The following is a 24,259-nucleotide window of genomic DNA, read 5'->3' as shown; positions in this document are numbered from 1 at the left end:
CGTAAACTTCCTGCCCGCAAGGTTCCACCCTTTGAGGGTGTGATGGATTCTGTGTGTTCCAGGTCAGTGCCATTGTCTACTACGTGAAGACGAGGACTTTTCCGGTGGGCAAATGTGTGACGCTGGCGGAACTCACAGTTGTCTACACCCGGTTGCGGCTTTATACACAGGTTCTGGAACCTTCTTTCCACCAGGTCTTCCTTAACACCTGCAGTTTCCTCACCTGCATGAACCAGTCCCAGTTTGAGGCTGTTTTGGGGGAGGTGAAACTCTGTGAGAAAATGACCCAATGTGATGCTTAAAAAGTTTGTAGGAAGTGAAAATGTCAGTCACTCAGTTGTGTGCGACTCTTTGTGACCCCTCGGACTGTAACCCACCAGGCTCCTCTGTCCATGGGACTCCCCAGGCAAGAATACTGGAGTGGGTTTCCATGCCTTCCTCCAGGGGATCTTCCTGACCCAGGGACTGAAGCAAGGTCTCCTGCATTGTAGGTGGATTCTTCCCTGTCTGAGCCACCGGGGAAGCCCCCTTGAAGGAGTTACCACGGGACACATTTAAGACTACGTTGCAGGAGAAAACTGCTAGCAGCAGGTCCCCTGGGACCCCAAACAAAAGTCATTTTGAACATTTGACAGCTATGGCCAAATGGCCTTTAAACCAGTTCACACTCCCAATAACAGTGAGTGACACTGTTTCATCACACCCTGGCCAGCACTGGCTATTACACAACTTTTGAACGTCAGTCAGATACGTGGACAAAGAAATGTCCTGGTTGTTTTCTAGACTCTTGGCTCTATTCCATTGATCTCTCGGGTCATCCTTATCTCAGTCCATTCTTATCTCATGACTGTTTCTTTAGCTGGGCTTCCCAGGTGGCGCAGTGGTAAGCAATCCGCCTGCTACTGCAGGAGACTCAAGAGGCCCAGGTTCCATCCCTGGGTCAGGAAGATCCTCTGGAAGAAGGAACGGCAACCCACTCCAGTACTCTTGCCTAAGAAATCCCATGGACGGAGGAGCCTGGCGGGCTATAGTCCGTGGGGTCGCAAAGAGTCTGACACGACTGATCAAGCATGCGCTCTTTCTTTGAGTGTAATGTTGAGTCTCTTTATGTGTTTACTGTGGACGCTTGTTTATCCGTAAACTTCCAATTAGAGGTTCTTGCCTATTTTTCTCAACTGTTCTTCTTTCTCTTAATGTTTCTTTCTTTAATTTCTTAAAGGTCATTTAATGACCGTTTTGAAAAGGGAAGCATGGAATCTCTATTCTTCCCCAATTTGTCACTACCTTTTCACTTTATGTTACTTTTTTTTTTTTTTTTACTTTTTTCCTCAGGTAGAAACTTTAACTTTTCTGTTAGTCACAGTGGTGAAGAAGCAGGCGTTCTTTGATGGTTTTGGGTTACAGGAGACTGGAGCCCCTCGCTGGGTCTCAGGGGTGCCGGCATTTAAGTAAGATCTTTGCACTTTGCAAGTCCACTCAGCTTTGACAATCTTCCTCCCCTCCAGATAATGTGGAAAAAAGGGAACCCTCCTACGTGGTTCATGGGAATATAAACTGGTGCAGCCACTGTGGAGAGTGGTATGGAGGTTCCTCAGAAAACTTTAAATACAATTACCGTATGACCCAGCAATCCCACTACTGGGCACATATCTGGAGAAAACTCTAATTCTAGAAGATACATGCACCCCAGTGTAAGACCGCCACGGCAAGATGAAGAGAGCACCAGAGTGTTAAGAGGGTTTATTGGGCAATCGCTCCCAGGCAGAGCGCCGAGGGGCGAGGAGGGGGAAAGCCGGAGTCTGCAACCTGCGGGAAGGGGGGGCGACACCTATATACCCTGGCGGATACGGACGTGGCAGGACCTTTCCATATATGGTTAGAATCGGGCTCTAGGGTGCTGATTGGACTTTTCTGTCTCGTGTCAGTTTTTGATTGGCTGGAGTCTTGGCGCCTTCGAGTCCATCAGTCTGCCTGGCAACGGGCTGTTGATTGGTGGATGTCTGTCCCTGGGACTTATCCGGGACTTTCCATCGGGGGCTTCTCCGTCAGCATTTTCCGGCTGGCGCTTTCCCGCCTGCGGTCAGCGTGACCTTTCACCCAGTGTCCACAGCATCACTATTTCCAATAGCCAAGACACAGAATCCACCTAAATGTCCATTGACAGATGAATGGATCAAGAAGACGTACATAATGGAATACTACTCAGCCATAAAAAAAGGATAAAATAATGCCATTTGCAGCAACATGGATGGAAATAGAGATGCTCATACTGAGTGAAATAAGTTGGAAAGAGAAAGACAAATACCATATGATATCACTTTTATGTGGAATCTAAAATATGACAAATTAACCTGTCTATGAAATAGACTCAGACTTGTTATTGCCAGGGGAGAGGGGCCTCTGGGAGGAATGGAGTGGTAGGGTGGGGTTCGAAAACGTAAGCTATTCTTTATGGACTGGATAAACAACAAGGTCCTAGTGTATAGCATAGAGAACTATATTCAATATCCTCTGATAAACCATGATGGAAAAGAACACTAAAAAAGAATATATATAACTGAATGGCTTTACTGTACAGCAGAAATTAACACAACATTGTTAATCAACTCTACTTCATTTAAAAGATTAAAATAAAACAATTTTAAAAAAGGAAAACTTCCTCCCCTTCAAGATGATCAATGATCCAGCCAACTTTCCCTCTGCAACTTTTGCAATTTTATTTTCTACATGTGATCTGTCTGGAATTTATTTTGATATCAGGAGTGAGCTGTTTTTCCCCAGTTACCTATTATCCCAAGACCACTTTCTGCATAGTTCCTCTTTCCCACGCCAGTTTGAAACTCCAACTATACTGCACTCTTTGTAGACTGGGGTCGCTCTGTCTGTTCATTCTGTACTGAACTATTCTAATTACTGCAGGCTCATCATACAGTTTCATATTTATCAGATACATAGTCCTGCAGCCAGGCCTCTTGCACGGCTGACATACCTTTCTGTTTTCTGCGTGTTTATTTTGGATGTCTCCCTCCCTATTTCTACACGTTGACAGTTTTAAAAACAGCCAGCCTGCCCACATAGGAAATGCTTCAGTTAAGGGCGTAGGAATCATGGAAAAACAGTGGGAGGGAAATTTTTGCTTCAGAGATTTGCCCTTGAACGTTCTGTAAGTGCTCACATTTCTTATCAAAGTGTGAAAGTCACAGGGGAAACACCCAGAACAAGCCTGGAGCGTGAGAGCAGGCCTTAATCACTGACATTAGCTACACATTGACCAATGTTCCACACCGTTCCCACTGAGGTGGGGGCCCCACGGCTTTACTTTACTTGAGCGTGACCAGACTTGTACTCTCTGCAAATCCTCTTGCTTTTCCAGTTTTGCAAGAATAGAAGAGCCCAGGCTGGAATTTTAAAAACTGACCCTTGGGAAGCTTTAAAACTTTCCAACTGAAAACACGTTGATGAAAAAAAACTCAAATGCACATCGAAAGAAGACAGCAAAAGCTTTCTTCCAAAATCTGCAGCATGGCTCATTTATGAGGCAGCCAGAGGGCATTTGGCTCCGTGGATTTTTTTAGGGGTTGAGGGGCTTCACCCCGAGGCATATGGGATCTTACTTCCCTGACCAGGGAGGGAACCCCGTGCCCTCTGCATTGGAAGGGTGGAGTCTTAACCACTGGACTGCCAAAGAAGTCCCTTGTGGCTTTTTTAATATAGGGAAAAGTATAAAGGAGAATGTCTATAGTACCACCTCCCCCTGAAAAGGTCCATGATCCAGACTTCTTTTACTACAATTTTTTAAAATAGCATTGAAATTCACATGACATAAAATTAACCATTTTAAAGTGTCCAGTTCAGTGGCATTTAGTACTCACAGTTTGGGGAAACCACCACCTCTATCTAGACCCAGAATATTTTCATTGCCCCAAAAGGAAACCCTGAACTCATTAAGCAGTAGAAGTGTGACAGTCTTAGGGGAAATCCATTGGTCCTCCCTGCAGCCCTGATGACCACTATCTACTTTCTGTCTCTACAGATTTCCCAGTTCTGGACATTAATATAAATAGAATCACATAATATGTGGCCTTTTGTGCCTGACTTCTTTTACTTTCCCTTCTCCAGGGGATCTTCCCAACCCAGGGATTGAACCCAGGTCTCCTACATTGCAGGCAGATTCTTTACCAGCTGAGCCACAAGGGAAGGCCAAGAATACTAGAGTGTAGCCTATCCCTTCTCCGGGGGATTTTCCTGACCCAGGAATCGAACCAAGGTCTCCTGCAGTGAGGTTCAGCCACATGTAGCGTATGTCAGCACTTCACACCATTTTATGACTGAATATTGACTACTTAAAAAAACACCCAATATGGGACTTCCCTGGTAGCCTAGTGGTTAGGACTCCCGAGCTTACACTGCAGTTGGCATGGGTTTGATCCCCGGTTGGGGATCTAAGATCCTGAAAGCTGCAGGTGCAAACAAACAAACAAAACACCCAATATGAGTGCCTGGTTAGAAACTGACAAAGTACAGGCAGCCAAAATAAAGTATGGACAGCTGAAAAGCCCCCCTTATACCCTCTTCACCTGGCCTCCAGCTGGCCTCCACCCAGTCCCAAGCTCTAGGGTGAGCATGCAAGCTTAGTCACTCAGTCGTGTCCGACTCTTTCGATCCTGTGGACTGTAATCCGCCAGGCTCCTCTGTCCATGGAATTTTCCGGGAAAGAATAGTGGAGTGGGTTGCCATTTCCTCCTCCAGGGGATCTTCTCGACCCAGGAGTTGAACCCACGTCTCCTGTGTCCCTTGCATTGCAGGTGGATTCATTACCTGCTGAGGCATTGGGGAAGCCCCACTCCCATTTTAAGGGTAATCACTATAAGATATATATGTACCTGTACCTTCCTAAAACAAGTATATTTCTATGCATTTATTAACATAATAATGTTTGCTTATTCCTTCTTATAAAATATTCAGCAAAAGAGATCCTAATGCATCTTTTTTTGGCAGCATGGTTTGTTCACTGAATAATATGGCTTGGATGAAACTTACTTCTGCAAGGTGGATGGGGAAGGGGATGGGCGGGGGATGGGCAGAGCGCGGAATAGAGTTTGGTGGAGGGAGCCTTAGGCATTTAGGGGGCTGCACAGGTGGGTTCCATTTGTGAAAATGCATCCAGCTGAACACGTATGATACATCTACCTTTCAAAAAAAAGATTTTAAAAATATGGCCTGACAATCAGCGCTCAGAGATCCATTTTATCCTGACAACCACACAGTGTTCTTTTCTATGGTGGTGCATAAATCTTTGGAAAACTATTTCCAGTTTCCACCTCCCTTTTACAAGAGCACTATAATCAGCAGTCCTGGCATCCCTCAGCACAGTTTGATGAGTGTATTTTAAACTTTGATGGCCAGAACCATGTCACTCTCAGGAGGATGTACCGATTTCCATGCCTATTAAGAACACTTGGGTAAAGTCTGCTAAGTTGCAGGTTTTTCCCTTTCAGCACTTTGAAATGCATCGTGCCACTCTCTTAAAAAACAAACAAACAAGGAATAGTCGGTAGCCTGCTCCCCCAAACTCTCTCCAGCACTGGGCACCCCTAAACTTTTGCATTATTGCCCAGTTGCTATGTGAATGATGAGATTGCATGACTGCTTAACTTTGCACTTATTTTAATCATGCATGGGAGAGGTGGGGAAGCAGGGTGGTATCTTGGATAACAGCCTATCTTGGAAGCCCAGGCTCCAAACCTGGGCTGTGTCATTTGCCAGTGGAGTGAACTTAGCCTGGTTATTGACCTCTAGATGATGTTCCCTCATCTATAAAAATGGGGAGGAGCATAATAGCACCTCCCTCCCCATTTTTTTTTAGGTTTAAATAAGTAGATATTGTGGCTTCCCTGGTGGCTCAGCAGTAAAGAATCCGCTTACGATGCAGGAGATGTAGGTTTGATCCCTGGGTCGGGAAGATCCCCTGGAGAAGAGACTGGCAACCCACTCCAGTATTCTTACCTGGGAAATCCCATGGACAGAGGAGCCTGGTGGGCCACAGTTCAAGGGGTTGTGTGCAAAAGAGTCAGACACAACTGAGCGACTAAAGAACAATTACTTCTCTTTTTATCTAAACATTTATTACTTTTTAAATGTATGACTGTGATCCTTCTGGAAGGTAACGGCAGGAGGTAGAGAACCCTACTTTACTAAAGAAATTTAGTCCTTTATTCCAAATGGCTGTCCAGTTTTCCTAACACTAGCTATGCTTGGAAAATCTTCTTTCTCTCCTGCTAACTCAAAATAAATGTCTACTTCTGGACTCATTATTCTGTCCCACTGTTCTGTTGGTCGATTTCTTTTTTTTTTTTTTTAATTAAAGAGCATAGTGGATTCACAATATTGTGTTAGTTTCAGTTTTCCAGTAGTCATGTACGGATGTGAGAGTTGGACCATAAAGAAGGCTGAGTGCTGAAGAACTGATGGTTTTGAACTGTGGTGCAGGAAGAGACTCTTGAGAGTCCCTTGGACACCAAAGAGATCAAAGCAGTCTATCCTAGAGGAAATCAGTCCTGAATATTCATTGGAAGGACTGATGCTGAAGCTGAAGCTCCAATACTTTGGTCACCTCATGCGAAGAGCCCACTCATTGGAAAAGACCCCGATGCTGGGAAAGATTGAAGGCAGGAGGAGAAGGGGGCAACAGAGGATGAGATGGTTGGATGGCATCACTGATTCAATGGACACGAGTTTAAGCAAACTCCAGGAGATAGCGAAGGACAGGAAAGGCTGGTGTGCTGCAGTCCATGGGGTCTGTCTTGTTCCTGGCTGTCTCAAGGTAGATGACCAATAGATTTTGGCTAAACAGAATCATGGATGGATGACCAAGCTGTACCTTCTGTCCCTCCTGGCTGCATGCAAGCTGCTCCTCAGCATCGCCCACCCCCCACCCTCCTTGCCCTGGAGGCACCTCTGGCCAGGCCTTGCTCCAAGGTACACCACAAACAGAACACCGCCCCATCCAAGAGGCCGTCTGAGAGGCTTCCTTGGAGACCTGACTTCCCCTGTACCCCACGGAGCCCCATCCCTGGGTCTTCCCCCACCTCAGGTCACATTCCCCCCACTACCAGTCTTTCCTGGTGGATTGGGTCTAACTGGAGGGAGTGACTGCTCCTGGGAGGTACTTAAAGATCGTGACCAAATCCGGCTTCCCCCTGGGGGCGGAGGGGAGGACCCAATTAACCTCTGACCCGGGTCTCTGTGCTCGCACTCCAGGGTGTAATTAGCTCCCCGGTCCTCAGAGTCCAGCTTCCCTTTGGTCTCCAGGGCATCATGTGACTCTGGTACAGTGGTCACCATGGTTCAAGGGTCCCTAACAGGGGAGGGGCTTGGGCGGAAGGAAATTTAACTTGATTTTTCACTGAAAAACCTCAATTTCTGTCTGAGGGGAAGAGAGGGTTTTCATCTTCTAGCTGCTTTTAAAAGTAAACTCGCCCTTTCAGGTAATCCACACCACCAGTTACCTGTTCTAGAAACTTCTAGAAACCCCAGGATCTGGGGGCGGGTGAGGGGGAGTTCACATTGGTGGCAGATCATATAGCAATGAGGACAGATATCTTGATGGCTTGCTCTCATGGAAAATTGACGATTCTTCCAGCTTGAACCCAGGTTTGACAAGAGTTCCCACTGGGGCTTCCCAGGTGGCACTAGTGGTCAAGAACTGGCCTGCAATGCAGGAGACGTGAGAGATGGGGGTTCAGTCCCTGGGTTGGGAAGATCCCCTGGAGGAGGGCATGGCAACCCATTCTAGTATTCTTACCTGGAGAATCCCATGGACAGAGGAGTCTGGAGGGCTACAGTCCATAGGGATGCGAAGAGTCAAATACAACTGAAGCAACTTAGCACGCACACGCCCCAGGCTGGGAGTTTAGGACACTGTGTATCCTTCAGTGTGGGGGGAACCCTTTCTTCAAATTTAACAGTTCATGCCACTGGCATCTATAAGAGACTCAACAATTAGTTTGCTAAACTTTATTTGATAACATATACATTTACATTTACTAATCATGGTGTCAATTTGTTAATACAATGAAGCCCTAATGGACCTGATTTTGAAATCTGGAGCTGGAGAGCCACAGCTTGAAAGGCCAATTCACTCCCATGTTTTGTTTTGCTCAGACCCGAGGATAACCGTGATACTCACAGATGAAGAGCTGCAAACGGAAACTGTTTCCTTTTTTCCTGCATTCTCAGACTCATCCAGAATTTTGAAATGAATTGTCATGAGAAACCTGCTGAATCACTAACAACATCTAACAACGATTCACATCCTTTATCACAAAAATGTTAAGTCATAAGACAGACCACGAAACTCTTAACAGAATATGAATTACTGTGTGCCGTGTTGATACGTTTTGCTATCAAACAACGCAGCATCACAGTAGGACAATAACATGTGGATCACAAAGGGAAACTTCTTTCAGAGTGTTTGTTTCATGACAGGGCATTCGCGGGACCAACTTCTACTCGGAACCTTTCCTATCTGCTGCATTTACAAGAAAATTAGATCATATGCAAATAGATGATGAAATCAACAAAATGGATACTTGTACCAAAACACTGATGAACACAAGGTAATATTTTGATAGTCTCTGGTGTGACTTGTTGGGTTTATGATACATTCAAATAGTCACTTTAAAAAAATAAATACATGAAAAAGTAGATTTGGCTAACTTCTTTGAGCACAGCTTGGCTTCCCCAGGATACAGTCTGGAAATCATTGAGCTCGGGTAACCCGGCCCTCCCTCTCCTCCTGCACACATAGGAGACAAGGCATTCTGGTCTATTCAGAGGGTGCAAATGATCAGCCAATTTTTAAAGAATATTTTCCTGTCTCTTCCTATAATGGGAGATTTGGTCTTCAGCCTCAAAGAGAGTTTGTGGGGGGGGGGGGCGGGCACAGGATGGAAGAAGAGCCAGGGGACCCAGGAATGGCAGAGTCCTTCCCTCCCCATCATTCTTTTTTGGCTGTAGGTTTCCTGCAAGGGTTTCACCCAAATGGGAATCCAAGTACCAGTTTTATTAACAGAACCTTAAACCAAACACTTCAAGGCTTAAGTGCATAGGGACCCTACCACCTTCTGGATAGAGAACTGGAGGATGGACACTGAAAACTAGTAAGAGTGAGGAAGTGAAGTCTGCAGGGAAGATCTTGACTTAACCTACCCAAAGGTTGAAGCAGAGAGAGGATATAAGGGACCTATTTACCTCGCCAGGCCCTGCAGAGAGAGGTTGGCTCACCATCCAGAAAAGGAAGCAGGGAATGGGGGAGAAAGGCCAAACACAGGTGACCATAACAGTGAACCAGCCTGTGAGTGAGTCACAGTGAATGTTCTAGAACTTTTCCAATCTACCTCGTGACCCTCCATCCTCTGCGACTGTGTCTAGGAGGAGGTGAAAAAGCAGGCCCAGCCAAGGAAAAAAGGCACAGGGCTACACTTCCCTCCCTAACTCCTTCCACCTAAGACCTTACACACCATTCACCGCTGAAAGTTGGATCTCTACAAAGTGAGTTCCTAAAACAATCAAAGGTCAACAAGAGCACTCTGTTCCCAACTTGGAGCCTCTTTCTTGGTCTTCTTTCAACTGCTCAGGTGCAGATGGTCCCCCCATGTTCTGTGGATAAGTCAGAACAGCCCAAGAGGAGAAGCAGGCTGTGTCGGGAAAGATTTTTCACTTCCTGAGACTTCCTAAGTCTTTGAACATGTTGATCTCCCAACCAGGCCTCCAGAAAACTTCAGCCTCAAGGCCACCCACTCTGATGAACAACACGACCCCAAACACGACATCCTCATTGAGGGAGATGGGTCAGATGAAGGGAGAGATGACTGGAGAATACCACGGAGACACACTCATCAACAAGGGATGGGTGAGTGGGTTTGCTCTGACCTCCTGTCTCCACAGGTATCCCCAAGTGTGGGCCTTCAGGGGCTCCTAGGAGGCGGGGTCAGGGCTCTCGGCCTCTGAGGCCTCAATTGGTGGGTCACCTGCTTCCTCCACTGCACTGGGGTCCTCACCCACTACCTGACTCTCTGCCGCCTTGGGTTCCTGTGCCCCCACCTGCCCCCGCTGCTCCTCCCCCTCCATCCACTTGTTGACACAACCCAAATGACTTTTGTTGTCATTCTCACTAGAGGCATGCGGAGGGCCTTGTGGCTTGGCCTCTGGACCCTGTGAGGTTGAGGTTGGTGACTCATGGGGCTGGGGGTCCCCAGGGGCCTTCTGGTCTGGTGCACCCCGGCCGGAGCCTGGCCCTTTCTTTGAAACCTCTGGCTTCTTCCTGGGGTCTTCCCAGCCCATGGCCTTCTTCTTCGGGGGGCCCTCCAGGCCACCATCTTGGTCTGACTCAGAGGCAACTCCCCAGCTTGCAGCTACAGGAGGCGGGTTGCTGGGAAACTTCCAGGCACATTTTACTGGGGGCTTCTTCAAAGCCGACCTCTCCTGCTTCGCACATGGCTTTTTGCTGTTCCTGACAGGTTCTAACATCTCCATATTTTTACCATCATCAGCTTCAGGATGCTTCAAGGAGGCTGAGCTGTGGCAATGGCTGCCTTGGGATTTCTTCCAAGGCACTGGTTCCTGCTTGGGAGTTTTTTTCTGCTTCTTTCTCCTGGAGTGAGTCAGAGCTCCAGCCTTTCGAACCAAAGGTTTAGGAGCGTCAGCCCCATCTGCCAGATCATTCCAGCCATCCGGGTTCTCCATCCTCAAGGCAGAGCCCCTCTCTGCAGCCCTCCCTGGCTCCTTCTTGACCTTCCTCCCTGCTGCTGAAGCCAAGGATGCTACCGCTTGGGCCTCGGCAAGCTCTTGCGCCCTAGCTTCCTCTTGGCTGCGCATTTCGGCATCCAAATAGTAGATGATTTGCACCACAGACCCCAGAAGCACCCCCAAAGCTTCTGCCCAGTTCTCAGGGGACCGATTCTGGGACTGGGGTGGTGGGGCCCTGCTGAGTTCAAGCAGGCGCACCACATCCTCCAAGGTGCGCTCCTCCGCGTCCAGGAATTCATTCAGGTTTTTTAAGAATTCAGCATCCTGGGTGGGGTCCCTACAGACCACTCTCCAGATGCCCCCCCTTCCTGGGAACTCCCGGGGTATGGCCCTCAGATTCACACCTTCCCCGACCTCAACGAGGGCAGCTTTGGCATTTTCTTCCCTCAAAAAAATCTTGTTGAGCACGAAGTACGGACCCAGCGGGGAGAGGACCCCATTCAAGGTCTCCTCGATTTCCGCTTGGCCACAGTCCTCTGGGATGCCAGTGACCAACAGGGACCTGTGGATGTCCGCTTCCATCCCCCGGCACCAGTCCTCCAGAAGGTTCGCCGCCATGGTCGTGGACACCGCGGGGCTCGATTCCCAGGTGTGCTGAAGCGTCTACGAGGCGGACCGCGCCTGCAGCGGACCCTAAGCAGCAATCCTGAAAGGTGACAGGAGAGGGCGGTCAGAGAGCCGATAAACACCGCCAGGCTCAGAGCTCTCAGCTGCCCCCTCCACGGTGGGCCTGCAAGAGGCCTCGCGCTTTCCCAGGGCCTTCCTCCCCAAACCGGGCCCCGGGTGCTCACACGTGTCCTGGAATCTGCCGAAAACCGCGCTCAGCCCCTCCCCCGGGGCCTGTGTCTCGGCCCGCCTGGCAGGGATACGGCAGCCCCGCCTCTGAACGGCCAGACGAGCCACGGAGAGGCCGCCGGGATGCAGCCGCTGGCCAGGTGCCAGCACGGGCCGCTTCGGCACGGATGCTCTGGAGGAAAGGCCCGGGACGCCAGCGTCCGCCCCCGCTAGGACTCCGGGCGCCTGGGCTGGGCCCCAGCAACCGCGCTGAGCCGAGACAGGCGTCTCAGTGCGCGCTTGCGTACTTGCTCCCGCGCGCTGCCCGCGGTCTCCATGGCAACCGGTGGTTGCTTCGGAAAGCGTGGGTTACGCATTTGGGCCTGGGGATCGGGCTGGGAACGCTACTGTTGACCTATTGACTGAGCCAGGGATTTGCATGTTCTCCGATTGCCCCTCCTGACCCAGTCTTTCAACCCTTCTCTACTCAAAACGTGGGCCTCCAGGATGGGGGTTGGGGGCTCTGACTTCCCTGGCTGCGCCAACTACCCCTCTTATTCTCCTTCTTCCTGTTGGGTTCAGCCAACAGGACCCCTAGGAGACGTCAGAAAGCGTAAGGCGAGAGGAGAGAGCGCTTTCAAGCCCCCTGACTTTCCCTAACAAAAGCCACAGTTCTTGTTGAGAGCTGTCTCAGCTACATTTTCTTGTTCTTGCAATATCCAGAAGTTTCTAGAAATGTCTTGAGTTCCCCCGTCCCCTCCAAGCCTGGGGATAGTGCTTCGTATTTCCTTGCCGGTTTCTTCAACCCCCTGCCTTCAGGCAACACCTTTTGCTTTGTTTTGAACACCTTTATTAATCATTAAACGCTCCTCAGTGACTCAGTTTGGGTTGCCATGTTTCCTGTCAGCCCTCACTGAAACAGCTAGCAATGAGTCTTCCTAACTGTGCGATATTAGACTAATAATTTGAGCTGAGTTCCTTGCTCTTCTTCACAGTAGGAATATCATTGATTCCAGGTTCAATGATTTGCTGAGAGTTTTCCTGGGACTCAGAAAAATTACAGTGTTCACAGTTACAGTGTTGTTTAGTCGCCAAGTCGTGTCTGACACTGCTGAGACCCTATGGACTGTAGCCTGCCAGGCTCCTCTGTCCATGGCATTTTCCAGGCAAGAATACTGTAGTGGGTTGCCATGCCCTCCTCCAGGGGATCTTCCACACCCAGGGATTGAACCAGCATGTCCTCCTTGGCAGGTGGATTCTTTATTCTCAATTATAGTTTATTACAAGAAAAGGATACTGCTTAAGGTCAGCAAAGGAAAAAGAAAAGGGCAGAGTCCGGGTGAGAGTTATGTGGGTTACTTTTAAGTTACCCCATACGTTAAGTTATACGGGCTTACTTTCTCCAGCAACAACGTGTGACAACACGTACTGAGTATTAACCAGCGAAGCTCGGCTGCGCCTTAGTGTCCAGGGTTTTTGTTTTTTTCCTGAGTCCATTTGCATGGAGCACACTTGTGGTTGACCTTAGTTACTCAGCCTTCGGTATCTTCAGAAATCTAAGAGATGCTGCAAGACCCAAGGCCACGACCATCACTTTCATTTTAGTACGGGATCCTGTAAGGCTTAGCAGTTACCCAGGAGTCACAGAAGGGCTAGTTGGGTTATTTAAAATGGACAGGGTTTGGGGACTTCTCTAGTGGTCCTGTCATTAGGACTCCATGCTGCCACTGCAGGGGGCATAGGTTCAGTCCCTGGTAGGGGAACTGTGATCCCACATGGCATGCAGTGTGGGCAAACACAAAAAATAAAAAAATAAAAGGTACAGAGTTTGGATGACCCAGATCTGTTAAGTCTTCACTGCATGGATGCCTATGAATGGTTCAATCAGGGTTTAGTCAGAGAAGAAGATTCTGAGTTAAGCATTTCAAAATATTTGAGAGACAATTTTAAATTTGTTATATATATATATATATGTATGAATTTACAAATATTTATTTGTAATTACATATATAATATACTGCTAAGTCACTTCAGTCGTGTCCAACTCTGTGTGACCCCATAGACAGCAGCCCACCAGGCTCTGCCGTCTCTGTGATTCTCCAGGCAAGAACACTGGAGTGGGTTGCCATTTCCTTCTCCAACATATATAGTATACAATTACATGTAATTATAAATGCATATTTGTATGTATGTATATACACATGTGTGTGTGTGTGTGTGTGTGTGTGTGTGTGTAAGAGAAGTCAGCTGCCTGGCCCTTCTCCCATCAGTGAACCACCTACAATTACTAGTGGATCTAAAAATAGTTCTGAAGCACCCTTGGTAGGAGTCCTAGCTGTGGTTTCCATGACAACACTTCCAACTGCAGTTTCCATGACGATGGGTCCCGGCAGCTCCAACCCTTTCACCCATCTCTGCACTTTAGAGTTACCTTGGCATCCTCTTCTCCTTTTCACCTTTAGGTTTTTATTTTGTCTTCTTGTGTATTTTGGATGAGAACCCGCAGAATTTCCATAAATACTAAGGTCCCGGGGGCTCTGGGCTTTCACCCAGATTTCCCCTCCCAAGTGAGTTGTAAGAACCACCTCCCCGTGGTTCTGTGACTCATCTGACTGGTTCTAGCCAGTTTGTGCTGTGAGAGCTCCTTCTTGCTCCAGAGTTTCTTCACTTTGTACTTTCTAAATGTCCCATGATATGGCGTTCCCCCTCACCACTAACCTCCAGACTGCCAGCTTCAGCATCTGATGTGAGTCTCTACACATATTTCTCCAGCTCATGTAATCATTAAAAATACACAGATCAGAGGGAATTCCCTGGTGGTCCAGTGGTTAAGACTCTGTGCTTCCACTGCAGAGGGCTGGGTGGGATCCCACAAGCCTCACAGCATGGCCAAAACAAACAAACAAACAAAACCCACAGGCTATTTTCAAATACCAATCATTTATTTATATATTTTTTAAAGTATTGTTAAAATACTCCAGAAAAAAAGCAGGAGGGTAGGGGGATAGATGGAACAAATTGACTGAGAATTGACCTTGAAAACCTTTGTTATAGATGGAGGTCATTACACTATTCTTTCTGCTGTTGTTTTCATTTTAAAGTTTCCAAAATGAAAAAAAAAAATGCTAATGAAAGAAAGAAAATGTCTTCTGTCTTTGGTATTTTCTTTCTTTTTTTTGCTAAAATGGTTTACAGAAAGAGTAAAAGGCATCCCCACAGGATTTTATTGTTTTGATCCTGACTCATAAAATAGAGAATAAAATATCATAAAATATCTTGTACTGTTTATCAGAGAGACAGTAGTCTTGAAGCAGGATCTTATTTCCCTATCCAGGGATAGAACCTAGCCACCAGTCCACCAGGGGCTAGAGGCTAGAAGCAAAGTTCCCCAATTCTTACCCTGTTGAAAGCAAAAATGTTTCAAGGAGGCAAAAATTGAAAACAGGTACAAAGTTTACTATTACAGACATAGCAACACAGCACAAAGTATAGGAGAGCACAGAGAGAAGCAGTTTATTTATTTAAGTCAGAAGCAGGGCAGAAATACACACCCAGAGAGGTGTGGGGGCGTCCTGAAGGAGGAGGAGCGCAGTAAAGAGGTGTTTTAAATCCCTCACACAGGACAATCCTTCCTGGTCTTTGTTTACATTTGGCCAATTATCTTGTTTCTCTCTTCACACCTGCGTGGTCTCAGGACCCTCCCCAAGATGTATGTGCAACTTTTCACCAAGATGAATCCCACCACAGATCCAAAGAGGTGGACGTGACTGAAGGTCATGCACGTCCTGTGGGTGCACGTCCACATTTGACTTAGCTTGGAGCCCCTTCCCTTTGTGACTCCCCAAGGAGACTTCTTGCCTAGACGGGGAAGTCTTCCTTGACCTCAGGAGTGGTCGTCTTGTCTCTTTGCTTCAGCAGAGCTCAGCTTGTGTCACTAGCTTTGTCCTTGGAGTGTCTGGGTGACAGCAAAGCTTCACTTTTACTCCACTCGACAAGCACGGTGTCCAGCCTGGAGGCCCATCTGTTTCCTACTTCAGCACTACAACTTTCTTTCTTTCTTTTTAAAGACTTATTTGTTTATTTTAATTTTTGGCTGCAATGGGTATTCAGTGCTGCTCTTGGGCTTTCTCTAGTTGCATCAAGTGAGGGCTATTCTCTAGTTGCAGTGCGTGGGCTTCTCATTGCAGAGGCTTCCCTCGTTTCGGAGCAGAGGTTCTAGGTGTGAGGGCTCAGTAGTTGCGGCTCACTGGCTTAGTTGTCCTGAGACATGTGGGATCTTTCCAGCCTAGGCATCAACTGGTGTCCCTTGCGTTGCAAGGTGGATTCCTAACCACTGGGCCATCAGGGAAGCTCCAGTATGACAGCTTTTAAAAGTAAAATTCATATTGTTAACTGGTTAGAAAGAGACACCCTACCTCTCCTTGTTTTGTTGAAATATTTAACCAAATAAATGTATGTCATGTTCTTTATTTAAATAATCAGTCTCATAATTCTAGAGAACTGTCATTATTAAGTACTTAGATATAAGAAAAAAGTGTACATAATAATAGAATGAATGCCTGCTTGCCGATTTATCTGCCACCCCACCCCTAGCTTAAGAACTGAAGCATTTCTGTGTTCATTTGGGTCTTTTTCAGCCATATGCTGTGCTGAGCTAAGTTGATTCAGTCGTGTCCAACTCTTTTTTGACCCTGTGGACTACAGCCCACCAGGCTCCTCTGTCCATGTGATTTCCCAGGCAAGAATACTGGAGTGGGTTACCATTTCCTCCTCCAGAGGATCTTCCCAACCCAGGGATTAAACCCGTGTCTCTTGCATCTCCTGCATTGGCAGGCAGGTTCTTTACCACTAGCGCCCCTGGGAAGCCCTTTTCAGCCATGCTGTTCCACAGTCCTCACCTTAAGATGTTTGTACTTGCTGTTCCTTGTGTGATTTCCTCCTCGTCATTCAAACTTTGGTCCAAATGTCACTTCTGAGAAGCCTTACCAGACTTCACCTAATTTACAGAAGCATCCCCCTCACGTGTGTGTGTGTGTGTGTGTGCTCAGTTGTGTCCAACTCTTTGCAATCCCATGGACTGTAGCCCTCCAGGACCCTCTGTCCATGGGGTTTTCCCGGTAAGAATACTGGAGCGGGTTGCCATTTCCTCCTTCAGAAGATCTTCCCAACCCAGATATCGAACCCGCGTCTCCTGCATTGGCAGGAAGATTCTTTACCACTGAATCACCTGAGAAGCCCTCTCCTCCTCACATACCTTCATAAAAATCACTATCGTACCACATTGACTTATTAGCATATAAATTAACATCACTGCGTAACAAACAATTCCCAAAGTGGTTCAAAGGTAGTACATACACCATCTAAAGTTGTAATGCCCATGACAGTGGAAGCCCTCTAAGGGTAGACACCTTGCCTGTCTTTTTCACTATCAGATTCCCAGAATCTAAGCTGTGTTTGCCGCAGAGGGACATTTAATCGTTCTCTGTTGAATGAATAAATGACTGTGTCCATTGACTGTCCTGGGTTGGAAATCGAGCCAGCCACTTGGACAACCGCTGGAACTCTGAAGCCAGAGAATGAGACACTCTCTCTAAAAATAAATAAACAAGAAGTAAGAGAGAGGGTTGCCTCTGTCTGCAGTGCTGGGAAGGAAGCTGGAACAAAGGAGTGCTTATTCTTCAGTATAGACAGGTAAATAGTAAACTCCACATGGGAGACGCCCGCCCTCCCCTGCCCTAGAGGGAGCTTTTTTTCCCCTGATGACAGTCAATGAGGCCAGTCACTCCAGATAGCCATAAATACTGTGGGTGGCCACTCCCGGGAAACTTTCCGATCTGCAATTTCTCTGCCTCCTCTCTCTAAATTCAGGTCCCTGTAGCCAAATCAAGGTTGGAATGAATATTCACAGCTCACCTCCTCTCCTCACCCCCTTCCCCACCATCACCCCACATACGTAAGTTGTCAAAAATCTCCACTGCTTGTAACAGATCTTACCACAAAAATTTACTTTTTATCCTGGCAAGCTTTCCCATGGATTTCTTGAATTCCCTCTCCCTATTGGCCCAGCTAAAAGAATTGCCAGATAGAGTCAATGAGAGCCATCTTCTAGAACAACCCCAACCCCTGTTGGTCTGGCTGCAGTGCACGCTGGGACCCAGAGATAAGAGGCCCAGTAGGGGACCTGTAATTGGGAAGAACAAATCTGACTCCATATTGGATCTGTTTCTTTTACTTTAACCTTCTTGTTTTATTGCTTCTAAAGGAACGTTGCCTATGGTTTAAAGTATGCGTAATGGCCAATCTCCAGGAGCATTGTTTCCTATGCCTGAACATTAAGCTAAAATACCTTTGTTTAGGGAATTCCCTGGTGGTTCAGTGGTTAAAACTCTGTGTTTCCAATGCAAGGGGCAAGGGTTTGATCCCTGGTCGAGGAACTAAGATGCCACATGCTGTGATGTGTGGCCAAAAATAAATAAATAAAATAAAATACCTTTGTTTCGCTCACAGGAAACTTCCTGATCAGGCTCACCTGTGAATGGCTACAGGAGGAAATGAACACATCTCTGGAGTCTGGCTGGAACCAGGAAATAGTTAAAATAACTTATCACCTTTTTGGGAGGCTTTCCTGGCTCAGTGGTAAAGAATCTGCCTGCAATGCAGGAGACCTGGGTTCAATCCCTGGGTCAGGATGATTCCTTGGAGGAGGAAATGGCAACCTACTCCAGTATTCTTGCCTGGGAAATCCCATGGAGCCGGAATTCTGGCTGCCTACCGTCCATTGGCTCTCAGAAGAGTCAGTCATGACTGACTAAACAACATCACCTTTTTCACTTTGCTTCCTTACCTCCCCCTCTTTGTTCTATAGAATAAACTAGCATCTGCCCCAGGGAAGATGGTTCTTTGGGACACTAGTCTACCATCTTCTCATCCTGCTGGCTTTCCAAATAAAGTTGCTATTCCTTGCCCCAGTGATTCTTCTCCCAGTTTATTAGCCTGTCATGTGGTAAGAAGTACAAGCTTAGACTTGTAACAGGATGAATTAAAGGATGGGTGTGAGCCCCTGAATATGCCTACAGGCTCTTGTAATCATTATCATCATTACTACTATCATTATTATATTAATATATAAAATTACCGTTATTATTAAAGTACAGTTCTAGTACTGTTTATACAGCAGTGAACAAAGCAGACAAAATCCATGAGCCTGACAAATAAGTGGAGTAAAGTCTTTCCAGACGAGGAAAACAGCCAGTGCAAACACCCAGGGGCTGGAGAGCATGAGATGTTTGAGGAACGCCAAGGAGGCTAGTGGCCTTTCCTGGCGGCTCAGACAGTGAAGAATCTGCCTCCAATGCTGGAGACCTGGGTTCAATCCCTGGGTCAGGAAGATCCCCTGGAGGAGGACATGGCAACCCATTCCGGTATTCTTGCCTCGAGAATCCCCATGTTCTGAGGAGCCTGGAGGGCTACAGTCCATGGCGTCACAAAAAGTCAGACACAGCTGAGTGACCAAGCACAGCTCAAGGAGGCTAGTGTGGCTAGGGCAGAGGGAGGCAGGGGAGAAGGTGTGAGCTGTGATCAGAGTTGTGATCAGAGGTGGGAGTGGTGATCAGAGAGTCCTCTTGGGAGGACTTGGCTTTTTCCCAGAGGAACATGGGAGTTCGGAGCAGAGGTGTGATCTGATTCAAATTTAACCCTCACGACAGGCACATGGACTAGAGATTATCAACCCATTATGAAGATGAGGACACTGAGGCTCAGAGACCACACATCCAGTTTGTAGGAGAGCCAGAATTTGAACTTACATCTGTCTGACTTGCTGTGCCTCTGACTGGGAACCTGGACTTCAAGCAGAGAGGATAAGGGAGGCAGTCTGGTGATCCCGGCTCCGGAACTGAGCAGAGCAGACTGGGGAAAACAAAGACCCACAGAGTTCCCTGAGCAGGGCTGTGTCTGGCAGAGACGGCCAGCTGCTCTCATCAGAGACCCTCCTCTGTCCCATCTCATGCCAACCAGAGAACAAACCTCATGGCCAGTCCTAAGAGATGTGATTATCCAAGAGCCACTCTGAGGAGGATCTGAACTTGACCTTTCTTGTTCAGCTTGGATTCTTCCAATCATTGTAAGGTTTTCTGGACTCTCAGAGCCCCTTGGGCTTCTGTATGCAAGACCTTGGTCACACATGGCCTGGATCACAACTCTTTGTCCTTCAGGACTCAGCTTCCTCCAGGAAGCCCTCCTTGACTGCTCAAACTGGGTCCAGCACCCCCTTAAGTCTCCTTTGGCCCAACTCTGCCCACTCTGGAGATGGGTCTGTCTCCCTCACTGGACTGTGAGCCCTGGGAAGGCCGAGCTGGGGCTATCGCTGGTCACCACTGCCTCCCCAACACAGGGCAGACACAGAGGAAGGGCTAGGGGAATACTTTTATTGAAAAAATTTGCCGTAAATTCCCCAGAGGCACTAATGCAAGAGGGAGGAGTTTTAAGGTGATGGTTAAGACAACTTAGGTCAAGCTCAGGCTCAAACCCAGACTCTATGACATCAGAGTCGGAAAATGTTAAACACACTGCTCCGTTTCTCTGAGCCTCAGGTTTTCTGCCTGCAAAATGGGGTGCTGGGAGATTCCGGGAGATGATATACGCATAATGGGGTCTGGCACACACAACTCACTCAGCGCACGTCAGCTTCCTTTACTATCATCATCCAAGATGGGGAAATGAATGATTTTCCTGACAGACACTTGTTTTGTCTTTTCCTAACTTGGGGAGGGTGGGGAGCAAGCAATAAGCAGTGGGTTTTTTTGGTTGTTGTTGTTTATCTGCTTTTTTGCCAAGTGGCATATGGGATCTTAGTTCCCCTATCAGGGATCAAACCTGTATCCCCTGCAGTGGAAGCACAGAGTCTTAACCTCTGGCCTGCCAGGGAATTCCTAAGCAATAAACTTTTTAATCTGATTATAGAACACTTAAAAAGAGCGATCTATAGCTATTATGAAAGAAAACACTGAAAAGAGTATTCAGTACTCTTTTCCCACAAATCCATGTTGCATGGAGAATCTCTTTACCATCTTTTCAGAGGTAAAATCTCGACTCTCCTACATTCATAAAATGGACACACACCAAACATCAAGAAAGCTAAAATGAATTTCCTTCATACATAGAAAACTGGCTTCTCCCCACATCAGGAGACGAAAATTATTTGTCCACCAAGACAAAATTCATTCACGTGTCTGCGGACAGCGATCATTTATATTGTTTTGTTATCTGCAATTTACAGAGAAGTGAAGAATTCAAAGATTCAGAGACCTCATAGAATCAGAAAACCTGAAAAGGGGTGGCAGATAATGTTGAATTTTCCAGCAAAGCCACCTATCAGCTTTTTACTACACGTCAAGGTCTTTCACAATTTTTCCCATCAGAAACAACAGAATACAAAATATCTGAATTCATCTCACCTATTATGTTTTAGGAAGCTTTATTCTCTATGGGGTGTGTCTGTGTTCTGGGTCACAACAAAATGTATTTCTTACCATGGACCATGGTCAATGTTGTGTGAAAGCCACTGTGTGTGTGTGTGTGTGTGTGTGTGTGTGTGTGTGTGTGTGTGTGTGTGTGTGTGTATTGCAACCCCTGGACTATAGCCCACCAGGCTCCTCTGTCCATGCAATTTTCCAGGCAAGAACACTGGAGTCCTATTAAATACAACCTAATTAACTACTCCCCTATGGATGAACTTGGGGGTTGTTCTGCTGTTTTTTGGGGGGGGGGTTTGCTATTTCAGATGAAGAGCTGAGCAGTGTCGGCCAGGAGGTTTGGTTTGTACGTTGCTTGGAATCAGATGGGACTTCTCCACTTGTTTGAAATGATTATGCTTTTTCAGAGACACGCTGTCTGGCTTCCACATTTTCATTGCACAGACCAAGAATCTGAAATACACCCCCACGGTTCAATAACACAGACCTGGCAACTCTATCCCCTCCCAGGGCGGTTCTGAGCTCTCTCTCTCCCCTTCTCTGGAAATAACCAACAAAACCTTGGGATTAGTGTTGCGGGGAGAGATGTGTTTTCTTCTGAGCTAGGGCTCAGGTTACAGCCCCCAGCTGCAGGCCCTGAACTTTCTCCGGCAGCTCTCTCCACTCTCGAAAGCGAAGAAACAAGCTTCCAAGGGAGGAGACGTGGCCAGGAAACTGGGAGGCCCCATGTTCTCTTTCTTTGCATGATTTATTTTTCCTAAAAAAAAAAAAACAGCCACGCGGCAAAATAATCCATATGGTAAGACTGTATGAATCTAATGCTCAAAGATAGTCAAATCTATCATGTTGAGAGATGAATGGTTTTGTAATAAACATACACATCTACAGAAAAGCAAGGAATTGTTTATCACAAAGCAGAGTATGAATTACCCTGGGGTGGGGGGAGGAGTTGGTGATGAACAGGACACCTGGGGCTTCTGGGCTGATCATTTCTTTCTTTTTTCTTTTCTTTTTTATATTTAAGTGACATCTTTTTTTTTTTTTTTTTTTTGGCTGTTCTGGGTCTTGCTTGCTGCACGGGCTTTATCTCTAGTTAGGGATTGGGGACTACTCTCTAGTTGCGACGTGCAGGCTTCTCATTGCAGTGGCTTCTCTTGTTGAGGAGGCGGGCTCTAGGGTGTAGGGGCTTCAGTAGTTGCAGCTCCCAGCCTCTAGAGTACAGGTTCAGCAATTGTGGTGCAAGGCTTGGCTGCCCTGAAGCATGTGGGATCTTCCCAGACCAGAGGTTGAACTCGGGTCTCCCGCATTGGCAGGCAGATTCTTCACCACTGAGCCACCAGGAAGCCCCTGACCATTTCTAGATGAGTCATCGTATCATGGAGTTTGTTATGTTTATTTGTTCAACTATGATTGGGGCACATGTCTGTATGCATGTTACATATTCCATGACTTTTAAAACCATTTTTTTCTACAAGTAGTCACTCATTCAGGGTACAGTAGTGAAATGCCTGTTATGTCTGTCTTCTAGAATATTCCACGAATGAAAATCTGAACCCAGCAGCACAAGCACACAGTTTGAAAGCACTCATAACCAAATGCACAAAACAGTCAGGTGCAGCTTCTCCTGTTTGTGTTGTGGAGGCTGATCGCATTTCTTCCTGGTGTCTGGAAAATGTCACATGGTGAGAATAGTCTTGGCCAGTGACTAATCCTTAAGTAAAGGAAATCCTTAACTAAAGGGAAAAAGAGAGAGAATAAACTATTTTATTTATTTTCTAAAAGATGATGTGTTTTGTTGTCTTTGAAGTCTTTGAATACTAAATTGTGTTTACATTTGCCAAAGGTTATAAATGTCTACTTGAAGATGGCAACATGGCAGAAAGACAACTGGTAAACCAAGCTTAAGAAACAGCATCAAAAGAAGTAGATCATAGTCTCTCTTGGGCTTGAAAGATACCATGTGGAGGGGAAAACCACATATATTTGGGTGTGGAGAAAAAGGGACCCTCCTACACTGTTGGTGGGAATGCAAATTGGTACAGCCACTGTGAATAACAATACAGAGTTTCCTTTAAAAAACTAAAAATAGAGCTAACATATGACCCTGCAATCCTACTCTTGGGCATACCTCTGGAGAAAACTCTAATTCGGAAAGACACATGCACCCCATGTCCATAGCAGCACTATTTACAATAGCCAAGATGTGGAAATCACTTGGAAGATGAATGAATGGATCAAGAAGATGTGGTATGTACAATGGAATAGTACTCAGCCACAAAAAAGAATGGAATAATGCCATTTGTAGCGACATGGATTGAACTAGAGATTATCACATTAAGTGAAGTAAATCGGACAAAGACAAATATGTGATAGCACTTATATGTGGAATCTAAAACAATGAGGCAAATAAACTTATTGACAAAATAGAAATAGATTTACAGACAGAAAACAAACTTATGTTTACCAGAGGGATAGCAAGGAAGTGGGGGGAGGAGAGAAATGAGAAGTTTGAAATTAACATACACACACATACAACACATACATTAACACACTGCTGCTGCTGCTGCTGCTAAGTCACTTCAGTCGTGTCCGACTCTGTGAGACCCCATAGACGGCAGCCCACAGGCTCCGCCGTCCCGGGGATTCTCCAGGCAAGAGCACTGGAGCGGGTTGCCATTGCCTTCTCCAGTACACACACGACCATGTATAAAACAATAAACAACAAGGACCTACTGTATAACATGGCTTCCCAAGTGGCTCAGTGGTAAAGAATCTGCTTGCCAATGCAGGAGAAACAGGTTCAATCGCTGGCTTGGGAAGATCACTTGGAGAAGGAAATGGCAGCCCACTCCAGTATTCTTGCCTGGGAAACCTCATGGACCAAGGATTACAGTCTATAGGGCCACAAAGAGTCGAACATGGCTGAAGCGACTCAACAACAGATGTATAGCATAGGGAACTATATTTAATGTCTTGTAATAGCTATAATGTAAAAGAATCTGAAAAAATTATATACATAATTTTAAACATACATAAAATGTATATTTAATACATTTAAAACTGAATCACTTTGCTGTATACCTGAAACTAATAAACATTATAAATTAATTATATTTCAATTATTTTTTTAATGACACATTTAAGTCCTAAATGCCAAAGAACTGGGCTGTGGAGGACATTAAGACAAAAAAAAAAAAAAATGA

At 46.4% G+C, this 24,259-nt stretch overlaps 1 protein-coding gene across 1 annotated transcript; it reads right to left on the bottom strand.

The window, feature by feature from the left end:
* Positions 1–8,009: 8,009 nt before the first annotated feature.
* PNMA8A (PNMA family member 8A) lies at positions 8,010–11,862 on the bottom strand. Its single transcript, XM_043437788.1, has 2 exons — positions 11,601–11,862; positions 8,010–11,455 (listed from the first exon to the last, which is right to left on the bottom strand). Exon 2 carries the CDS (start codon positions 11,365–11,367, stop codon positions 9,979–9,981), a length of 1,389 nt encoding a protein of 462 aa, XP_043293723.1. The 5' UTR covers positions 11,368–11,455; positions 11,601–11,862; the 3' UTR covers positions 8,010–9,978.
* Positions 11,863–24,259: the final 12,397 nt, after the last annotated feature.

Source organism: Cervus canadensis, chromosome 18, assembly GCF_019320065.1.
Source record: "Cervus canadensis isolate Bull #8, Minnesota chromosome 18, ASM1932006v1, whole genome shotgun sequence".
NCBI lineage: Eukaryota > Metazoa > Chordata > Mammalia > Artiodactyla > Cervidae > Cervus > Cervus canadensis.
This window is presented reverse-complemented; position numbering and strand designations above follow the sequence as displayed.